This window comes from Pipistrellus kuhlii, unplaced genomic scaffold, assembly GCF_014108245.1.
Source record: "Pipistrellus kuhlii isolate mPipKuh1 unplaced genomic scaffold, mPipKuh1.p scaffold_m20_p_7, whole genome shotgun sequence".
Classification (NCBI taxonomy): Eukaryota; Metazoa; Chordata; class Mammalia; order Chiroptera; family Vespertilionidae; genus Pipistrellus; species Pipistrellus kuhlii.
Genome location: NW_023425573.1, coordinates 17,327,877 through 17,345,607, shown reverse-complemented (window position 1 = coordinate 17,345,607; position 17,731 = coordinate 17,327,877). Strand labels below are relative to the sequence as shown.

General features: G+C 45.5%; 2 protein-coding genes across 7 annotated transcripts; one reads left to right on the top strand and one right to left on the bottom strand.

Annotated features, from left to right (window-relative positions):
- Positions 1 to 10: 10 nt before the first annotated feature.
- On the top strand, positions 11 to 11,363 carry GLB1L (galactosidase beta 1 like). Of its 5 annotated transcripts, none has more exons than XM_036421783.2 (17): positions 13 to 180; positions 1,552 to 1,659; positions 1,833 to 1,999; positions 2,259 to 2,409; positions 2,777 to 2,837; positions 7,832 to 7,926; positions 8,026 to 8,200; positions 8,288 to 8,346; positions 8,452 to 8,573; positions 8,679 to 8,719; positions 8,897 to 9,015; positions 9,332 to 9,406; positions 9,511 to 9,600; positions 9,732 to 9,845; positions 10,141 to 10,272; positions 10,546 to 10,761; positions 10,926 to 11,363. In XM_036421783.2, exons 2-17 carry the CDS (start codon positions 1,591 to 1,593, stop codon positions 11,193 to 11,195), a joined length of 1,956 nt encoding a protein of 651 aa, XP_036277676.1. In that variant the 5' UTR covers positions 13 to 180; positions 1,552 to 1,590; the 3' UTR covers positions 11,196 to 11,363. The 5 variants fall into 5 exon arrangements, with proteins under 5 accessions (XP_036277678.1, XP_036277676.1, XP_036277677.1 ...); XM_036421784.2 differs by having other exon boundaries at positions 1,541 to 1,659; XM_036421785.2 differs by lacking the exon at positions 9,732 to 9,845 and having other exon boundaries at positions 11 to 180.
- ANKZF1 (ankyrin repeat and zinc finger peptidyl tRNA hydrolase 1) lies at positions 11,296 to 17,604 on the bottom strand. Of its 2 annotated transcripts, XM_045575653.1 has the most exons (14): positions 17,358 to 17,604; positions 17,035 to 17,184; positions 15,908 to 16,020; positions 15,604 to 15,706; positions 15,293 to 15,486; positions 14,792 to 14,904; positions 14,553 to 14,700; positions 14,051 to 14,279; positions 13,715 to 13,861; positions 12,630 to 13,101; positions 12,361 to 12,472; positions 12,061 to 12,228; positions 11,839 to 11,924; positions 11,296 to 11,630 (listed from the first exon to the last, which is right to left on the bottom strand). In XM_045575653.1, the coding sequence occupies exons 2-14, from the start codon at positions 17,180 to 17,182 to the stop codon at positions 11,507 to 11,509; spliced, it is 2,157 nt and encodes a 718-aa protein (XP_045431609.1). In that variant the 5' UTR covers positions 17,183 to 17,184; positions 17,358 to 17,604; the 3' UTR covers positions 11,296 to 11,506. The 2 variants fall into 2 exon arrangements, with proteins under 2 accessions (XP_045431609.1, XP_036277675.1); XM_036421782.2 differs by lacking the exons at positions 15,604 to 15,706; positions 17,035 to 17,184; positions 17,358 to 17,604 and having other exon boundaries at positions 15,908 to 16,026.
- Positions 17,605 to 17,731: the final 127 nt, after the last annotated feature.

The window sequence follows — 17,731 nt, the reverse complement described above, 5'->3', positions numbered from 1 at the left end:
GGGGCGTGGAGTGGACAAGCCGGGGGCGGGCTAGGCCTGCGGGAGGACGGGTACCTGGGCCCCGGAGAGGGTGCCACACCTGGCCTTCTGTAGGGGTCAGGACGAAAGCACCTACACCAGCGGGGAGCAAAGCCGGGCTCGGCCCGAGGCCCCCAGAGCCTCCATTTCCCAATGCTGGAGGTAGGAGGCCTCAGACCTCCGGCGCGCTGGGTCGCCGAGTGCAGCCCGGAACGGAGGGAGGGAGGGGTAACGGGATCGGGGAGGGGTGAGGTGGGGTATTGCTGGCGACGTGGACTTCTGGAACTCTAACCAGTACAACCTTGGGGGCTCTGCCTATATCCCACCTCCCTAGTCTCACTGGTTAAGAGCTCAGGCTCTTGAACCAGACTAGGGTCTAAATATGGTCCTAATAATAGCCTACTAGCGGTGTGACCTCGGACAAGTTATTTAACATCGCTTTCCCTATCTACAAAATAGGTATACCCCTACCTAAGGTTAAGTACCTTAGGCCAGATATCTACTTCAAATTCCAGCTCTACTAAACTAGTTGTGTGACCTTGGACAAACTACTTAATATTTCTGTTCCTCAATTTCCTCATCTGTAAAATGCAAATAATAATTATCTACCTCGTGTAGTTGTTTGGAGATTAAGTGATATGTGAAGTGCCTAGCACAATATCTGACTAAGCATAGCCCTCAGTAAGTGTTAAACAGAAGTATTATTATTATCATTAGTATTATTATTCTCACATCTCAGTTTTGGGGACTGTGAAGGCAGGAGTAATGGAAATCCCCAAATTCCCAAGCCTTGGCACCAAGCAACTGTCCTTGGCATCTTTTGCACAGACAGGCAGAGGTAAATTAGAAAGGGGCGCCCACCCAAAGGAGATGGAATAGAACTTGATGGTGTCTTTTGCTGAAATAGGGCTCTCCAGGGAAAATATCTGTTTTGTAACCTGCCTCCCCAACCTTGCCCTCCCCTTACACATCACTGGGAAGATCTCCCTACAGTGTCCCTTGTTTCAAAACCTGTTTTACTCACCCCCTCGGGGTTCTGACGTTTGTTTAGATTTAACCTGCTACATGTGGGCCCTGTGCCTGATACTGAAGATTCAAGATGAACAAGGTCCCAACCCTTAAGAGCTCATCTAAGTCTAGTAGAGCACAGGTTCTCAATCTTGAATGTGCCTACGATCGCCTGGGAATCTTGTTAAAATTCAAATTCCGATTCTGAGGTCTGAGGCAGGGCCTGGGTCTCTGCATTCCTAACATGCTCCCAAGTGACTCTCATAAAGCTGGTTCAAAATGAAGAGGACTTTATCTCTTCCTAAAACTAATTTGCTCTATGCATTTCTATGGCACAGCAAATCAATAAATGAAGGATGGAATAAGGTTAATGATTTTTTTTTTTTGTCTAAATAAAGTAAACCACCTTTTATGGGGGGAAAATGTAGAGGACTTTACAAACTAGTAGAGGAGCCGAGGACGAAAGTCTGCCTGGCAACTTGAGGTGGTCTCCGCCCCGCTTTGCTCACTTAAGTTCCCTCCCAGGAATCTGCCACGTGACAGTTGGACCGCAGGCTAAGCGCCATGGCTCCCAAGAAGCCGCTCTGCCTTCTCTCCCTGCTGCTGCTGCTCCTGACGCTGCTGCTACCCCAGGTGAGACATGAGGATTGAACTAACCTGCTGTGAGACCGGATTAGATCTGGCGTAGGGAGACAAAGTGAAAATAACAAAACTCTCGGCAGACCTAGTTCCATCTCTCCTGCTCTTGGCAGACGCCCATTACCCCTCCTCCAGACCCCTGCTGAGCACCGCCTCTCCCTCCGCAGGCAGACACTCGGTCCTTCGTAATAGATCGGGAACACGATACATTCCTTCTGGACGGGGCTCCGTTCCGCTATGTGTCTGGCAGTCTGCACTACTTTCGGGTACCTCGCGTGCTTTGGGCTGACCGGCTTTTCAAGATGCAAATGAGTGGCCTCAACGCAGTACAGCTGTAAGAAGGGCTCAGGAGAGCCATGGAGGGGTGGGATTTACTTTTCCTACCACCCCCCTTATTAAAGGGGGTCGGGACAGGAAGACTGCTTGGGTGTGATAAAGAGTAGAGCTCCAGGGCTTCCAGGCCAAGGGGGGGGGGGGAGGGTAGACCAGGATCTGCTTCCAACAGCTTCCTCCAGGTTCCTTGCTGGAGCCCTTATGCCTCCCAAACATCCCCCAGTCAAGCTTTGGGCCCTGTTAACCTCTTCCTTTCTCAGTTATGTACCCTGGAACTACCATGAGCCAGAGCCTGGGGTCTATAACTTTAATGGCAGCCGGGATCTCATTGCATTTCTGAAAGAGGCATCTGTAGCGAACCTGTTGGTCATACTGAGACCAGGACCTTACATCTGTGCAGAGTGGGAGATGGTGAGTTAGTTAAAGGGATAGAACCAAAGCTACCCACGTGGGGTTCCTAGGCTATCCCCTTCTGCCCATACTCTAGGGCACATGTGTCAAACACAAGGCCCACGGGCCAAATCCGTCCCGCCAGGCCTTGCAATGTGGCCCGCACCGCTCTGTCATCACTGCACTCCGCTGCGTTTCCATCACAATGACAGTTTATGACTGTTCAGTAAACCATTCGGCCCGCGATTTAGGCTGGATTTTAGATTTTGGCCCCTTCTCTGATTGAGTTCGACACCCCTACTCTAGGGCCACTTCCAGCACTATACTTAATTTCTTCTCAGACAACAAAACCCATATGCTGCTTTTGTTGTCTTTATGTTTGTCTCAGGGGGGTCTCCCAGCCTGGTTGCTTCGTAAACCTAATATTCATCTGAGAACTTCAGATCCAGGTGAGTTGGAAAAAAAAATTTAACAAGGGGAAAAAAGCAAACAACAATGACAAAATGGGTCATTTGGGTGCCCAAAACAGAAGAGACCTTCCCCAAGTTGGAGAGCATTCATTCAAATATAAATTGAGTGTTTCCTTCGTGCCCAGCAGGATGCTAGAAACTGGGAAACCAGACAGACTTAGTCACTGTGCAATCGAGCTTACTATGTAGTGGAAGAAATAGATTTTTTAAGAAACCAAAAATCTGTAATATTATTGCAAATTGTAAAAATACCACACAAGGAAATAGACATAGACAAGGAGATGAGATAGTGAATTATAGAGAAGACCTCTTTTAGGTAGGGAGGTCAGGAAATGCTTTTCTGAGATGACAATCAGTTGACTAGGGAAGGAAACTTTCTGGTCATATGAAGAGTGAAGCGAGAATGACCAGGTAAAGGGGACAGTGTACTGTAAGGCCCAGAGATGGGAAAGAACCTGGCATGATTGAGGCCAGCATGGCTGGAGTGTAGTGGATAAGGGAGAGAGTGGAATGATGTGAAATTGGAGATAGGGACTGCCAATGCAGGACTTTGTAGGCCACTCCAAGGGGTTTGCATTTTATTCTAGCATAGTGGAAAGTCATTGAGTTTAATCAGAGATGTGACATGATCAGATTTGTTTTCAGACTACGTTAGCCTGTATATAGAGAATGGGTTGAGGGGAGTGAGGATCATGGTGAAGAAACCAATTGGGAGACTAAGCCTGTAGTTGAGGAGTTGATGGCTCCTGGACTAAGGTGATAGTAGTGGAAATGGAAAGAAGAGAGCAGAATTGAGGTATAGGTTGTGTACAGATTTGATTGAAAGGGTAGGAGTGGCAGCAGTGTGAGTACCCAGCCAAGATGGTGGTGCCAGCCCCACTGATGTGGCTCAGTAGCTGAGTGTCCACCTATGAACCAGCAGGTCATGGTTTGATTCCTGGTCAGAGCACATGCCCGGGTTGTTGGCTCTGCAGTTGGAGTGTGCATGAGGCAGTTAATCAATGATTCTCATCATTGATGTTTCTATCTCTCTCTCCCTTTCTCTTCCTCTCTGAAATCAATAATTTTTTTTTTAATGATGAAGTATTGATGGAGAATGTTGCCAACATGCATTGCATTTTTTTAAAAATAAATTTATTGGGTGGGGGGGTACTTTTATTTTTTATTTTTAATCTTTATTGTTGAAAGGATTGATTATAAATGTTCCCTTTTTTAAAATATATTTTATTGATTTTTTTACAGAGAAGAAGAGAGAGGGATAGAGAGTTAGAAACATCGATGAGAGAGAATCATCGATCAGCTGCCTCTTGCACACCCCCTTACTGGAGATGTGCCTGCAACCAAGGTACATGCCCTTGACCAGAATCGAACCCGGAACCCTTCAGTCCGCAGGCTGACACTCTATCCACTGAGCCAAACCGGTTTCGGCTGCAGTATAATTTTTAAAAATGGTTATGATGATGAATCTTATATGTAGTCTCTCACTTCCTTTTATTTATATAAAGATTTAAAATTGAGTTTTAGAGAGAGAAGAAGGGAAGAGGAGAGAGAAAAAAATAAATGTGAGAGGAAAACATCGATCAGCTGCCTCCTGCATCTACCAGGGATCAGATCTGCAACTCGGGCATGTGCCCTGGCTGGAAATCCAAACAGCAGCTTTTCTGTGCACAGGATGACACTCAACCAACTGAGCCCCACTGACCAGGGCTGCAGTCTCCTGTTTCCTCAAGAATACCAGTAACCTCTTTAATGTTAACTCCATGGTGCTTTCTCAGACCACAATCAGCGACATTTAGCACAGTTGGTCACTCTCCTTTGAAGTACATTTTTCTCTCAACTTCCATGATATTACACTTACCTGGTCTTTGCCCCTCTCCCCACAATCTTTCTGACCATTTCTCAATCTCTTACTGGTTCTTCTCCGTTTCCTTTTCTGCTAAATGCTTGAGTGTTTCAGATCTCAGTCCTTAGATGCTTCTCTTTTCTGTGTTCATGCTCTAGTCCAAGCATGTCAAACTCAAAGGCTAACACAGGCCAAATAAACAAGATTTAAGTTTATGTGGACCACAATAAAACAAAAGCTTCAATTTTCATAGAAATGTAGGTTTAGCCGAGACCGGTTTGGCTCAATGGATAGAGCGTCGGCTTGGGGACTGAAAGGTCCCGGGTTCGATTCCGGTCAAGGGCATGTACCTTGGTTGCGGGCACATCCCCAATAGGGGGTGTGCAAGAGGCAGCTGGTCGATGACTCTCTCTCATCGATGTTTCTAGCTTTCTATCTCTCTCCCTTCCTCTCTGTACAAAATCAATAAAATATATTTAAAAAAATAAAAAATAAAAAAAATAAACTTCACATTTAAAAAAAGAAAAGAAATGTAGGTTTATTTTGATAGAGACACGCTGAATACAAAGGGCTGAAATAAATGAGTAATTGTTAACATAAAATAATAGAACATTTTAATAAAAATATTTTTTCTTGAACATTAACTTACCAGACACTGAATACTAGTAACTGCACAAATTAATAAGCGTAGTGCAAATAAGCCTATTTTTCTTGTTCTCCAAAAGCAAAATATTTCCTGTTGCACACACCAAACAAGTCAGTACAAGACTAATGATGTGGCAATTGGCTGCTAAAATATTCACTGCTAGTATTAGTGGAGAGAAATGGTGCGCCTACGCATAAGGTGCATAAGGGAAATAAATGCAACACAATTATAGTAATCAGTCATTAGTAAACATTGTAATTCGTTATTAATAATCACGTATAGCAGAATATTGTAAAAATTAAGTTACAAAATTTTAATTAAAACGTTTCTTACATACCATTATATTGGCTGGGCTGCAAAAATATTTGTTGGGCCCGTGGGCCGAGAGTTTAACTTGCTTGCCTAGACAATCTCATCCATTTGCATGGTATTATATTCCATTTGTTATCTCCAAGATCTTCCTTTGGCCTACAAACACATTATTCAACTGCCTTCTTGACTTCTGCATTTGGAAATTCAATAGTCACTTGATATTGCCCCCCCAAACTAGCTATTCCAACAATCTTCCTGTTTCAGTTAATGGCTACTCTTATTTTCCAACTTATCAAACTAAACACTATAGTGTAATTATTCATGTATTCTTTCTCTTGCACCCCATGTTTGGTCCTTCAGAGAATTCTGTCAGCTTGACTCTCAAAATAATATTGAATTCAACTACTCATCACCTCCACTGCCACCACTCTGGTCCAAACCACCTCTCTTCGCTGGATTATTTTAAGCTTCCTAACTGGTTTCCTGTCGTTGCCCTTCTCCCATGTGGCCTATTCTCAGTACAATAGCCAGTGTGATCCTGTTAAAATATGTTTATCATATCAGATCATATAACGTCTTTGCTTAAACCTCTCCAACAGGTTCTCATCTCACTCAGAATATGAACCATAGATTCCTTAAAATGGCCTACTAGTTCCTTCCTCATTGTCTCAGGCACCTTCCTGACCTCTACTCTTATTGTTCACACTAGCCTCATTGCTGTTCTTTAAACCCACCAGGTCTTCTTGCAGAATCCCCTTCACAGTGAGGTCTTCCATGAGCCAGCCTCTAAAATTTAAGTTCCCCCACCTCACCATTTTTTAAAATATATTTTATTGATTTTTTTTTTTTTTTTTTTTTTTTTAACGGAGAGGAAGGGAGAGAGATAGTCAGAAACATCGATGAGAGAGAAATATCAATCAGCTGCCTCCTGCACACCTCCCACTGGAGCTGTGCCTGCAACCAAGTTATATGCCCTTGACCAGAATCGAACCTGGGACCCTTCAGTCCGCAAGCCTGTGCTCCATCCACAGCCAAACCGGCTAGGGCCCACTTCACCATTTTATATCTTCCTATTCTGCTTTATTTTTCTCTCCTTGGCATTAACCCACTATATTTTTTACCTCTTTATCAACTGCTTCCCTCACTGGAAAGGAAATTCCCAGGGGTTTTTGTTTATTTCTTTCTATTCTATATCCCTAACACTTAGAATATTTTATTCCTTTTTTTTGGAATTGTCTTTTTTTTATTTTATTGGTTTTTTACAGAGAGGAAGGGAGAGAGATAGAGAGCGTCCACAGACCGACGCTCTACCACTAAGCCAAACTGGTTTCAGCAAGAATTAAGTCTTTTAAGGATACAAAAATATCCACCAAAATATCTTTCATCAAATCCACCTTCAGGAGTTTGCTATCTGCTAGGCATTGTCCTCAAATTCTAGGGACCAAGCAAATGAACCTGACAAAATTCCTTCTCACTAGTGGGGAAGACCAACATGAAACAATTACAGAAATAAATGCTTACTTATAATTGGATATGTGTTTGAAAGAGAAGGTGATGTGAGAGTGTGTAACAGGAGGATCTACCCTAATCTGGGATATCAAAGGCTTTCTTAAGGAAGTGAAATACAAGTTAAGACCTGAAGACTGAGTTGGAGTTGGCTAGGTAAAGGAGGTGGGGAGAAAGTGTCAGGCAAAGGTAATAACATACATGAAGACCATGAGTATGAATCAACAAAAATCACAAATAGGAGTTGAGAATTTTAAGCCATGAAACCTAATATAATGTTCTTTCAGTTGATGACTTAAATCATGTCAAGTGTAGGCCAGGCATTCTATAGTTTGTGAATTCCCATGTTAGTTCATAGCAATCTTGTGTACATTGATTATACAATATAGCTCCATGAGATGTGTTTAACCTTTTTCTTACATTTAAAAAATAAATTTACAAGAAACATTGCTTTAAGGTTTCCTGTGCTCAAATTTCTTGCCATGCAAATAGGGTTGAGAGCTTCTTTTCACAAGTTACTGCTTCCCACATTTTGTTATGGACAAGTGGGATGCAAATGGCTGTTCCTGCAATCTCTCCTACAGTTGAGTTCCTAGCATTGGTGCTAGGAGTGGGGATGGTGGAGGTGGTGGTTCCCTAATATCAGAGCACTGCTCCTTCCTTTAGACTTCCTTGCTGCAGTGGACTCCTGGTTCAAGGTCTTGCTGCCCAAGATACATCCATGGCTCTACCACAATGGGGGCAACATCATTAGCATTCAGGTACAAGTGGAAAGTTGACTGTCAAGGGGAAGGAGGTTCCAGGGGTTCTTAACCTTCTCCACCTCATGGCTGAGCTCTACTTTTCCTTTCTCCTGGCAGGTGGAAAATGAGTATGGTAGCTATCAAGCCTGCGACTTTGACTACATGAAGCACCTGGCTGGGCTCTTCCGTGCACTACTAGGAGAGGAGATTTTGCTCTTCACCACAGATGGGCCACAGGGACTCAAATGTGGCTCCCTCAAGGGACTTTATGCTACTGTAGACTTTGGCCCAGGTCTCCTGAGCAAGGGTTAGGGTGGAGTCTGGGGAAGGAGCATTTGTTCTGTGATGTTTATCTTTCACCCATGCCTCCTTTCCGCAGCTGACAACATGACCAAAATCTTTGCCCTGCAAAGGAAGTATGAACCTCACGGGCCACTGGTGAGAAGCCAGAAGGGAGGGCAATCAAGGCAAGAATCACGGGTGGGAATGGGTTGAGCTCAGTTCCCCATCTTGCTCATGGTGGCTCCTTTCGCTTCACACTAGGTGAACTCTGAGTACTACACAGGCTGGCTGGATTACTGGGGCCAGAATCACTCCACACGGTCCATTAAAGATGTAACCAGAGGACTAGAGAAAATGCTGGATATGGGAGCCAGTGTGAACATGTAACTGGACATTGGAGCCAACATGAATGTAATTGGGTGTTGGGAATGACAGTTAAGATTACATGGGTCAGCTCATGTTTCCCCCCCCACCTTACCTCATTTCAGGTACATGTTTCATGGAGGTACCAACTTTGGATACTGGAATGGTGAGTCCAGTTGGTCCCTGGGGTGAAAGCAGGGAGGTAGCAAGGAATTAGAATTTAAGGGCTGAGTGGATTAGGATATCTATAAGATGGATATGACCATCACTGCCCCTCATCTGATGGCAAAATTCTCTGCATGTGCATAGATGTATTGAATTAATTAAATTGGTTTGATCCCAGGTGCTGATGAGAAGGGACACTTCCTTCCAATTACTACCAGCTATGACTACGATGCACCGATATCTGAAGCAGGGGATGTCACATTCAAGCTTTTTGCTCTTCGAGATGTCATCAGCCAGGTGCCCTACCACTTCATTAAGTGCCAAAGGCTTTTATTAATTTTGGGGAAGGGAGTGCCTAAATTGTTTGTAAAGAGTTCCCAGAAATCACTGGTAGTTGTTTAGGCCACTGAGCTCTGTGAGCATCCCATAAAAACATCTTCCACTTGCCCAAATGGGAAGATACTTGGGAAGATACACACAAGTATGTGTAAACTTATAGGATATTCATGACCCTAAAGCCATTCCCTGGATGCCAGGTTAAGAACCCTGTGCTAGGGTCTTGAAATAGGGATTGTGTGGTTTTTCTATGGCTCCTGAGAGAATTTGGGCTCAGTTCCAGGAAATTCCCCTGGGACCTTTACCTCCCTCCAGCCCCAAGATGATGCTCGGACCTTTGACCCTACACCCGGTAAGCTCCTCCCTATCTCTTCTGATTCTACCATATTATCCTCTAAATAGCCCTCTATTCTGAAACTTCCCTTTTATTCTGATACTGCTCCCTTATTCTAATAGGATGGATATTTGCTAGATTTCCTGCACCTACTGTGCCCCCAAGGGCCCATCCATTCAATCTTGCCAATGACCTTTGAAGCTGTCAAGCAGGTAAGGCATAATCCCACAGCCAGTAGGTAAGGCAACCTTCTTTACCAGCTATAGCCAAAGATTTCCTAAGTTTCACATCTTTCCCATTTTTTTTATCAGTTTATTATAAGTACTCATTTTTCCACACCCAGGACCGTGGTTTTATGTTGTACCGGACCTATCTAACTCAAAGTGTTTTTGAGCCAACACAATTCTGGGTGCCAAACAACGGAATACATGACCGTGCCTATGTGATGGTGGATGGGGTATGAACCTAATTTCAGGCTACCTTGTGAGCCCCCTTTCCTCTCCTCTCAAGCACCCTTTAACCTTAAGTTCCCCTATCTATCTTTTCCCACTGCCTGCCCACATTTGCAGGGGGTCCAGGGATAAGCTTGGATGAGAAAGACTTTGACGAAGGGTAAGGTCCAGAATGGAGAGTAATTGACAGATGGGCTACATTCTCTTTCCCCTCCAAATAAGTATCCTAATGTGGCTTCCTATTTGGTGGCCAGGAGCTAGATGCTGAACCCTTCCCATCATAGATCTTCTTATCCACAGGTATTTCAGGGTGTTTTGGAACGAAACACGAAACGCAAAGTATTTTTGACTGGGAAAATGGGGGCCAAACTGGATGTCTTGCTGGAGAACATGGGGAGGCTCAGTTTTGGGTCTAACTACAGTGACTTCAAGGTGAGCTGGCTTTGCCTGTCCCCTCACTCCATGACTTTATTGACCAAACTCCCTAGAGGGACGTCCCGTAGCTCCAGTGGCATCTGAACAGAGGAAGAAAAAAGGAAAGATAGGGGCCTAATGGAAGATAAGCAAGACCCCTGTCCTTACCAAAGTAGTGACTTGTAGGGATCTGGACATGGCAACTAATTGGATCTCAGGGCTTGATTAGGGACAATTTCACCTTAGAGATTATTGAATGTGATGATGAATTTTCATTTGTCTTCTTCACAGGGCCTATTGCAGGCACCACTTCTGGGGCAAACAATCCTTACCCAATGGCTGATATTCCCTCTGAAAGTTGATCAACTTGTAAAGAGGTGGTTTCCCCTCCAATTGCTGAAAAACTCACGTCCTAAAACTCCCTCTGGTCCCATCTTCTACTCCACAACGTTTCCAATTTTAGATTCAGTCAAAGACACATTTCTCTTTCTACCTGAATGGACCAAGGTATTGCTAGTAGTAGTAGTTGGGATGAGGATGGGAGGTGGTAAGACAGAAAAATCATGAAAGAAGGGGAAACAGAAATTATTCCTCTGATTAGAAACCCAAAAGAGGATAATTCTACTCCCCTGAGAACTGACCATTTTTTTCCTCTCCTCCCACCATGACAGGGTCAAGTCTGGATCAATGGGTTTAACTTGGGCCGATATTGGACAAAGAGAGGGCCACAACAGACCCTCTATGTGCCAGGACCTTTGCTGTTTCCTGGGGGAGTTCTCAACAAAATCACATTGCTTGAACTAGAAAATGTGCCTCCCCGACCCCAAATCCAATTTCTGGATAGTCCTATCCTCAATAGCACCTTGCATAAGACATACATCTATTCCCTCTCAGCTGATACACAAAGTAACTCTGAACCAATGAAGTTAAGTGGGCACTGAAAGGAAGGTAACCCTTGGACCTGAGACATGGAGTGGGCAAGATCCCTTGGTAATGGCCAAGGTGACCACAAAGAATCAAAGACCACAACAACTGTACAAGTGCAGTTTCCTTGCCAAACTTTATTGTGATTAAAATTCCAGAGACAGTACCAGCTCCACACATCTCAATGGCACTATCTTTGTCTGGGTTCCTGAGTCTCTCTCATCCCAATCTTCCAAATACTCTGGTTTCTCAGGAAGGAGAAACCTAGGACCAGTATAAATGTACCTTCTCAGGGTCTAGAGCTGGCCCTGGGTGGAGCTGTGAGAGATCAGGAACAGGGGTTCCTGGCCTGACAGCGATGATTCTGGAGGCAGCGTGTGGAGCAGAAAGAGAAGTCAAGGTAGTGAAAGGGAATGAGGCCTTGGAGGGATGTCCCACAGCTCAAGCAGCATCTGAACAGAGGAAGAAAAAATGGATGTACAGGTACCCATAAACTTTTCCATCCAAGTATCCCTGTCCCTATTCCTGCCATTTCTATTTCCACCCCATAGGTTCAAAGAACTTCTCACATCCCCTCAACAGCCTTTGTATGTAGGCACTCATTCTACTTGCCCAAACATTATGGTCCGCCCATCATCACTCCTGCCCCCCTCCACATACCCAGCATTGACGATTGCAGAATCAGGGGTCTGAGGGGTAGGACCTCCCAACTGAGCAGCCAGTCGGCGCTCTGCAGCCACAGCTCTCTGAGGAGAAGAGAAGTTATCTCAAGGACAAGGCCCCAGTGGTGGGTAGGGTACCCAAGAAGTACCAGTTGAACATTGGGAAGGGACTAGACCTCTCAGGAAGTCTCAGGGTGGAAGAGAAAACCTCCAGCCTCACCTTCTCTCTGTCACTGAGAGCAGCAAATCGCTGCTGCTCTTCTTGCTCCTGCTTCTCCTGCTCCCTCTGTTTCCGCTGCTGCTCTTCCCGTTGCCTCCGGGCTGCCTTCTGCTCCCTTTTCCGCATAGCCTTCCGTGCCTCCATTTCTGATGTCAGTGGCCCTGGCACCTGGAGGATTTCGGGGAAGGTAAAAGGTAAGACACATAAAAACTATCCTTGGTAAATCTAAGGAAGTAGAAGAGATCTAGTCGGGATATATGATGTCATCCCACTCTGCTGCTGCTTCCTTTCCCAGCTGACCTGAGCCTTGCTGTAATCATAAGCATTGGGATTCTTCTCCATGAACCTTCGGAACTCATTACGTGTTGCTTTGTCAGCTGCAACCATGTATGGCGGCCGAGTCCGGAAGTCCCTAGGTGTGGAAACCCCCAAAATGGGTTCAACTTGCCTATTGCATCTCCTAACATCATCACCTAACCAGACCAAGGGGAACAATGTCAAGTAGCTAATGCCAACGTCTTCAGATCGTCCTCTCTGTACCCCAAAGGGCTCGCCGTGGGGACCCTTACCGGACAGTGGGGTCAGCACCTGCCTCTAGCAGCAAGCGAACCACTGAGCCTCTCCCAGCTGCTGCTGCTGCATGCAGGAGGGTGAAGCCACTGGAGCCCAAGGGGGCATTGAGCAGCGACAGAACTTCAGGGTCTATGGGGCTGGCAGCTAGGTGGATTTTCAGCATCCCAATATCTCCAGCTCTGCAAGCAGCAAGAAGCATGTCCCAAAGGTCTGGCTGGCCAGGGACCTTGGCCTCATCCATGAAAGGCTCCAAGGCCTTGGTTGACTGTGAGAAGGCCTTGTCTTCTTGAGGTTGTTGGGGAAGAGCCACATGTGCCCCAACCTCCAGGTCTTGGCTTTTCTCTTTCTTATTCCTTTTTCTCCTCCGCTTGGGCAATATCTCAAATTCACGAAGATCCAGGGTCCCAATTGTCGACTCTACTAGATCCAACTCTACCTGGAAGTCATCCTCTCCCTCTGACTCTGAACCTAGGGAAAAACCCGATGTATTAGATCCATCTAAATAAGCAGAGTGTAAGGATGTGGGCTATCTCAAATGCATAAGAATGTACATAAAGAGATAATCCAGATCATCTTGAAATAAAATTATTTGTATTGTCACCCAAAATAAAGTAGCATATTGAGAGTTGAATCAATTAGTATGACATGCAGAAATGAAGCTCTCAGTCCCGACAAGTATAGTCCTTAAGACTTCCATGAGCAGCCTTAAGATGGTGCACACAGAGGAAAGCATAGAAGTAGTGACAGCTATGCAGGTCAAGAGTCTGCAGCCCAGGAAGCATCTAGTAAGACAGGTAAATTCTGTGAGATTCATGCAACACATATTTAAACATTTTCATGCTAAGACGTTTCTGAGTACTGGGGATACAGCAATGAATGGAAGCAGTAACAGGAGATTTGGGAAGGTCACTAAACATGTCTCCAAAATTGCTATCACATATCCCATATTATCAACAGACCTGTGTGTGTGTGTTGCATGAGGCTCGTCTATAAATAGGAAAGCAAGAGTAGGGGATTTGCTACTGCATTTCCAGGACAAACACCCAAATAAAGTTTGATAGTTGACAGATGGTACTCAAACCCTGTTTGGGAGAGTCCTCATTCTGCTCTACTGCCCCATTTTCATCACTGGGAACCTTTCTTTCTTCCTCAATAGCCTTCCTCTCTCTCATTGTCTTCCAGTATGACTGAGATGAGTCCAACCTGACTCTCTCCCGGGGGTCTTCTCCTGCCGTAAAACAAAAGATGTTGCTCAAGTTTAGCTGAGGAGAACCCAGCCCAGGTTTTCTCCATGAAGATGGGATTGGGCTGCAGTCCAAGGGCTAGAAAATCATCTGGATGCACAAATGAGAACCCAAGGTTTGGTTTAGAAGGTTCAGGAAGGTCTATGGAGTTGAGATCAGGGTCAAAGGCTCACCGTGAATATGCAAAGTGGTCAGCTTATGGAACACACGCTGTAGCTCTTGGAAGGTGGGTCTGCGGGTTGCGAGGGGGATATCCCAAAGTCGGGGATCCCCCCGTTGCAGGGGTGCCCCTTGGCCTCCGAAGAACAAGGACCGGCCAGAGCGGGGGGCACGCAGCAGTATTGTCCCAGCCTCCCCCAACGCCTCAGCCCAGCCTGGCTCTGCCAGCAGGTCACGAACATCCTAGAGAAGAAAGTCATAGTCCTGTATATCTTCACTTGTTATTTTTAAATCTCCAACCAAAAAATGGCCCCATGTGTAGGGAGTGAAAGGTAGAAATTAACACAGAGGGAGGAAGGACATGATTGAGATTCCTGAGGATCCATCCTATTCTACCTTTACCCAGAAATATTAAAGACTGGAAGATAAAAGAGTCAACTGCTTTACTGTACATTTAATAAGTTGAGGGGGAAAAGGTACATTAGTGGGCCACGAAATCTGAGATGCCTAACTTACCTTATATAGTGCAGCTTCATTGTAGCGCCTCAGGTTGGCTCCAGCAGAGCGAGAAGCCCCACCCCGGGCATCATGAAGTCCCTGGGCTGTGCCACGCTTGGCCCGTACTGTGTAGCGGTGAAAGGTTTTGTGTGTCACCACTTCTCTTCTATAGACAACACAGACTCAGTACTGGAAAACAGATACTCCCAGTTGAACAGGATCCATTCCATCCTTAACCCCACACAGCACCCTCTCACCCTTGGAAAATGGCACCAGCAAAGTGCCCAGCTGCAGCCATGAGTACCACACAGTGTCTAGGACCTCCGCTTTGCAGGTTTTGTAGCAGCAGTTCTGGCTCTTCTGGGACCACCTAGATGACAGGAGCAGCACAAACATATCTGTTACACTCATTGAGAGTAAGAAACCAAGTGCCAGTGCTAACTACTTCACATGCATTATCATTTAATACAACCACTTGAGGCATGGTCTCCTTTATAGACAAGGAAATGTGAGGCTTGTAGAGGTGATCAAGATCAAGTGGTAGAACTAGAATCCAAACACAGACTGGTCTGTTTCTAAACTTAATTCCATCACACTTGACCCAAGAGTCAGGCCAGTTCAATACAAGCCTGCTGTTAAGCCTGATACCCAAACCCAATAGGAATGAAGAGAAGTGAGAAATGGGCTGAGCGAAGTGAAAATCTGGGCTGAATGTACAAAAGGTTGGAGTTAACCACACAACCTGTGCCGTCACTTGCCTGGTGAGGGCCTAGGACACAGCGATACGCATAAAGAAACTGGCCCTGGGCATTTTGGAAAAGAACTCGATGGGAGCAGAAGCCTTGGGATCTGTTAGACTTCTCAAACTCAACCCTCTCCTCATCCAGTATCTGTAAGTCCTCCTCATGGGCTGAGTCTGAGTCTTCTGATCCTGAGATGCTGGAAAGATCTCCTGAAACATGAGATATATGTTTGATCCCTCATCTTTGAACTTTCCTCAAGCTCCTAAATGAGGGCCTTCCTCCTCCCCCATGTCCTACTCCCACAAAGGTCTCCCACCAGACATCACCTGTGGAGCTCTGCTTTTCAAAGTCCTGGGCAGACAGGAGAGGCTTGTCCTTGAGACGTTGCTTTAGGTTAAACCGATGCCAATCAAGCTTATAATGTTCCCTCTGGTAGGAGTCAATGAGGGAAGCAGACTGTGGAAATATGCCCCAGCCTGGCCTTTTATGGTACCCAAGACCAGTAACAGAATAAGGTAACACCAACTGCCTTATTCAAAATGTGAACCTTTAATCATTATCCATCAAATGTCTCCTTTCCCACTATTCTCCTTTTTAATCCACCATTTGTTTCTGCACCTGGTGTTTTACCTGTTCCTGATGGTTCTGGAAGGTCTGGTCACAGGTTGAACAAAATAGCTTCCCTGAAATATCTAGAGGACCCTGGAATCGTTTTCTTTCTGGGCTTGTTTTCACTCCTGAACCTAAATAAGGGAGGGTAATTAGAGGTGGAAAGGGAGTCCAAATGGATAGTACCTGGAATTTTATTTATATATATATCTTCCTCTGCCACATGCAAAAGAGATAGAATATCCTTGCCTTCAAGGAATTTATAGTCTAGTAATGAATCGATAAATGCCACATGCCCGGCTGGCATGGCTCAGTGATTGAGCATCAACCGATGAACCAAGAGGTCACGGCTCAATTCCCAGTCAGGGCACATGCCTGGGCTGTAGGCTCAATCCCCAGTGTGGGACATAAAGGAGGCAGCCAATCAGTGATTCTCATCATTGATGTTTCTCTCTCACTCTCCCTTCCTCTCTGAAATCAATAAAAATATATTAAAAGAAACAAATAGCATAGTAATCACTTTATACAATAAAGATGCTTCTGAAAAGATACATGTAAAATGAATAAGTCAAACATTGTATTTAAATTAACCAAAGGGTTTTAGAGGACTCTTGCAGAAAATATATGTTGGTATGGTTAAAATTATTTTTAACTGTTTAAAAACCACTTCCTGAATGCCAATTTTTTAAGTTTATGTTTCAAATTATAGTGTGCAGTTTGTTTAAAAAAGGTTCAAGAAAAATATAGCCAAACTAAAATTGTACATAACCAAATATGATATTGTTTTATATTCAGCATGAAGGAATGATTGATTGGAATTCGGTTAAATTTGTACTATATCTAGGAAATTAAAAAAAAAAAAAAGGTCTAGGAATTTTTGAAGTGTTTTTGTAGGTAGGGCATTACTGAGACAAGAACATAAGCAATGACAAGAGACTTATTTGGAGACACTAGTAATTGAGGGATCTGTGTTAGAAACAACCTCGAGACTGAGGGAATTTAAGATACATTTCATCCCGTAGAAGCAGATGTCAACAAGGGCTCCTAAACTGGGAAACTCCAATAGGAATGTGTTCTCTGGAGGAGCAATAAGCTGCAAAGAGCCCTGTCATGTTTCTCATGGGTTCACCCCAAATCTTCCCGGATACCTGGAGAGGAAGTCTGCAGTGCCTGGGCCAGAGCCTCCCCGGGACGGTGTCTCACTAGGACCAGGCCCCGAAGGACCGGAGCATCCACGCTGAGATCAAACAGGGAGACCGAGGTAGGAGCCTGGGCTGCAGCTGGAGCCGGCGACATGGCTGAGCAGAAAAGAGGGGAGAAAAGCAGAGCTCTCCCGGAGCGAGGTCCGACAGCTGCGTGTACTGCCTGCCAGACTCCGGTCTCCACCGCGCTGCAGGGCACCTCGTCCCTCACCCCGGGACCAGGAGTCAGCTGTGGGGTCAATACGTGACCCCTGCCCGCTTTCTCATACCTCCCGCCTCGTCTCCGGCCACACGAGAGTGAAACGGGAGAGCGTCCAGCTTTCAAATCGAAACCAACAGAGTTAAAAATCACTCAAAGCGACCGCTCTTCGTGATTCGTGCGATGAGCTCCATCCATGACTAAGCCGCGTGCGCTCCTCCTCGCCCGCGGAGGCTGTACCACAAATCCCAAACTGCAGCGAGTTACGCACGTCCACAGTTCCAAGCCTGGATTTCTGCTATTCCACGGCGATCTCGCAGCTACGGCGCCGCGGACGGGACAAACAGCACGCCCTCACCTGAGCCCCGCCCCACGCAGAGCGCCCTATTGGCCTTCCGGCCTCTCAGGACCCGCCCCCGAAGCGGGAGGGGGGGGGGAACGGCC

Coding starts and splice junctions, on each gene's coding strand:
- ANKZF1 (XM_045575653.1), bottom strand. CDS start 17,182: ATGTCGCCGGCTCCAGCTGCAGCCCAGGCTCCTACCTCGGTCTCCCTG. Junction 15,487..15,603: donor TGAAAAGCAGAGCTCCACAG/GTGATGTCTGGT, acceptor CTCATGTTTCAG/GAGATCTTTCCAGCATCTCA. Junction 13,102..13,714: donor TGAGGACTCTCCCAAACAGG/GTTTGAGTACCA, acceptor GTTTTTCCCTAG/GTTCAGAGTCAGAGGGAGAG.
- GLB1L (XM_036421783.2), top strand. CDS start 1,591: ATGGCTCCCAAGAAGCCGCTCTGCCTTCTCTCCCTGCTGCTGCTGCTC. Junction 9,601..9,731: donor CCTTTGAAGCTGTCAAGCAG/GTAAGGCATAAT, acceptor TTCCACACCCAG/GACCGTGGTTTTATGTTGTA. Junction 10,762..10,925: donor TTCTACCTGAATGGACCAAG/GTATTGCTAGTA, acceptor CCACCATGACAG/GGTCAAGTCTGGATCAATGG.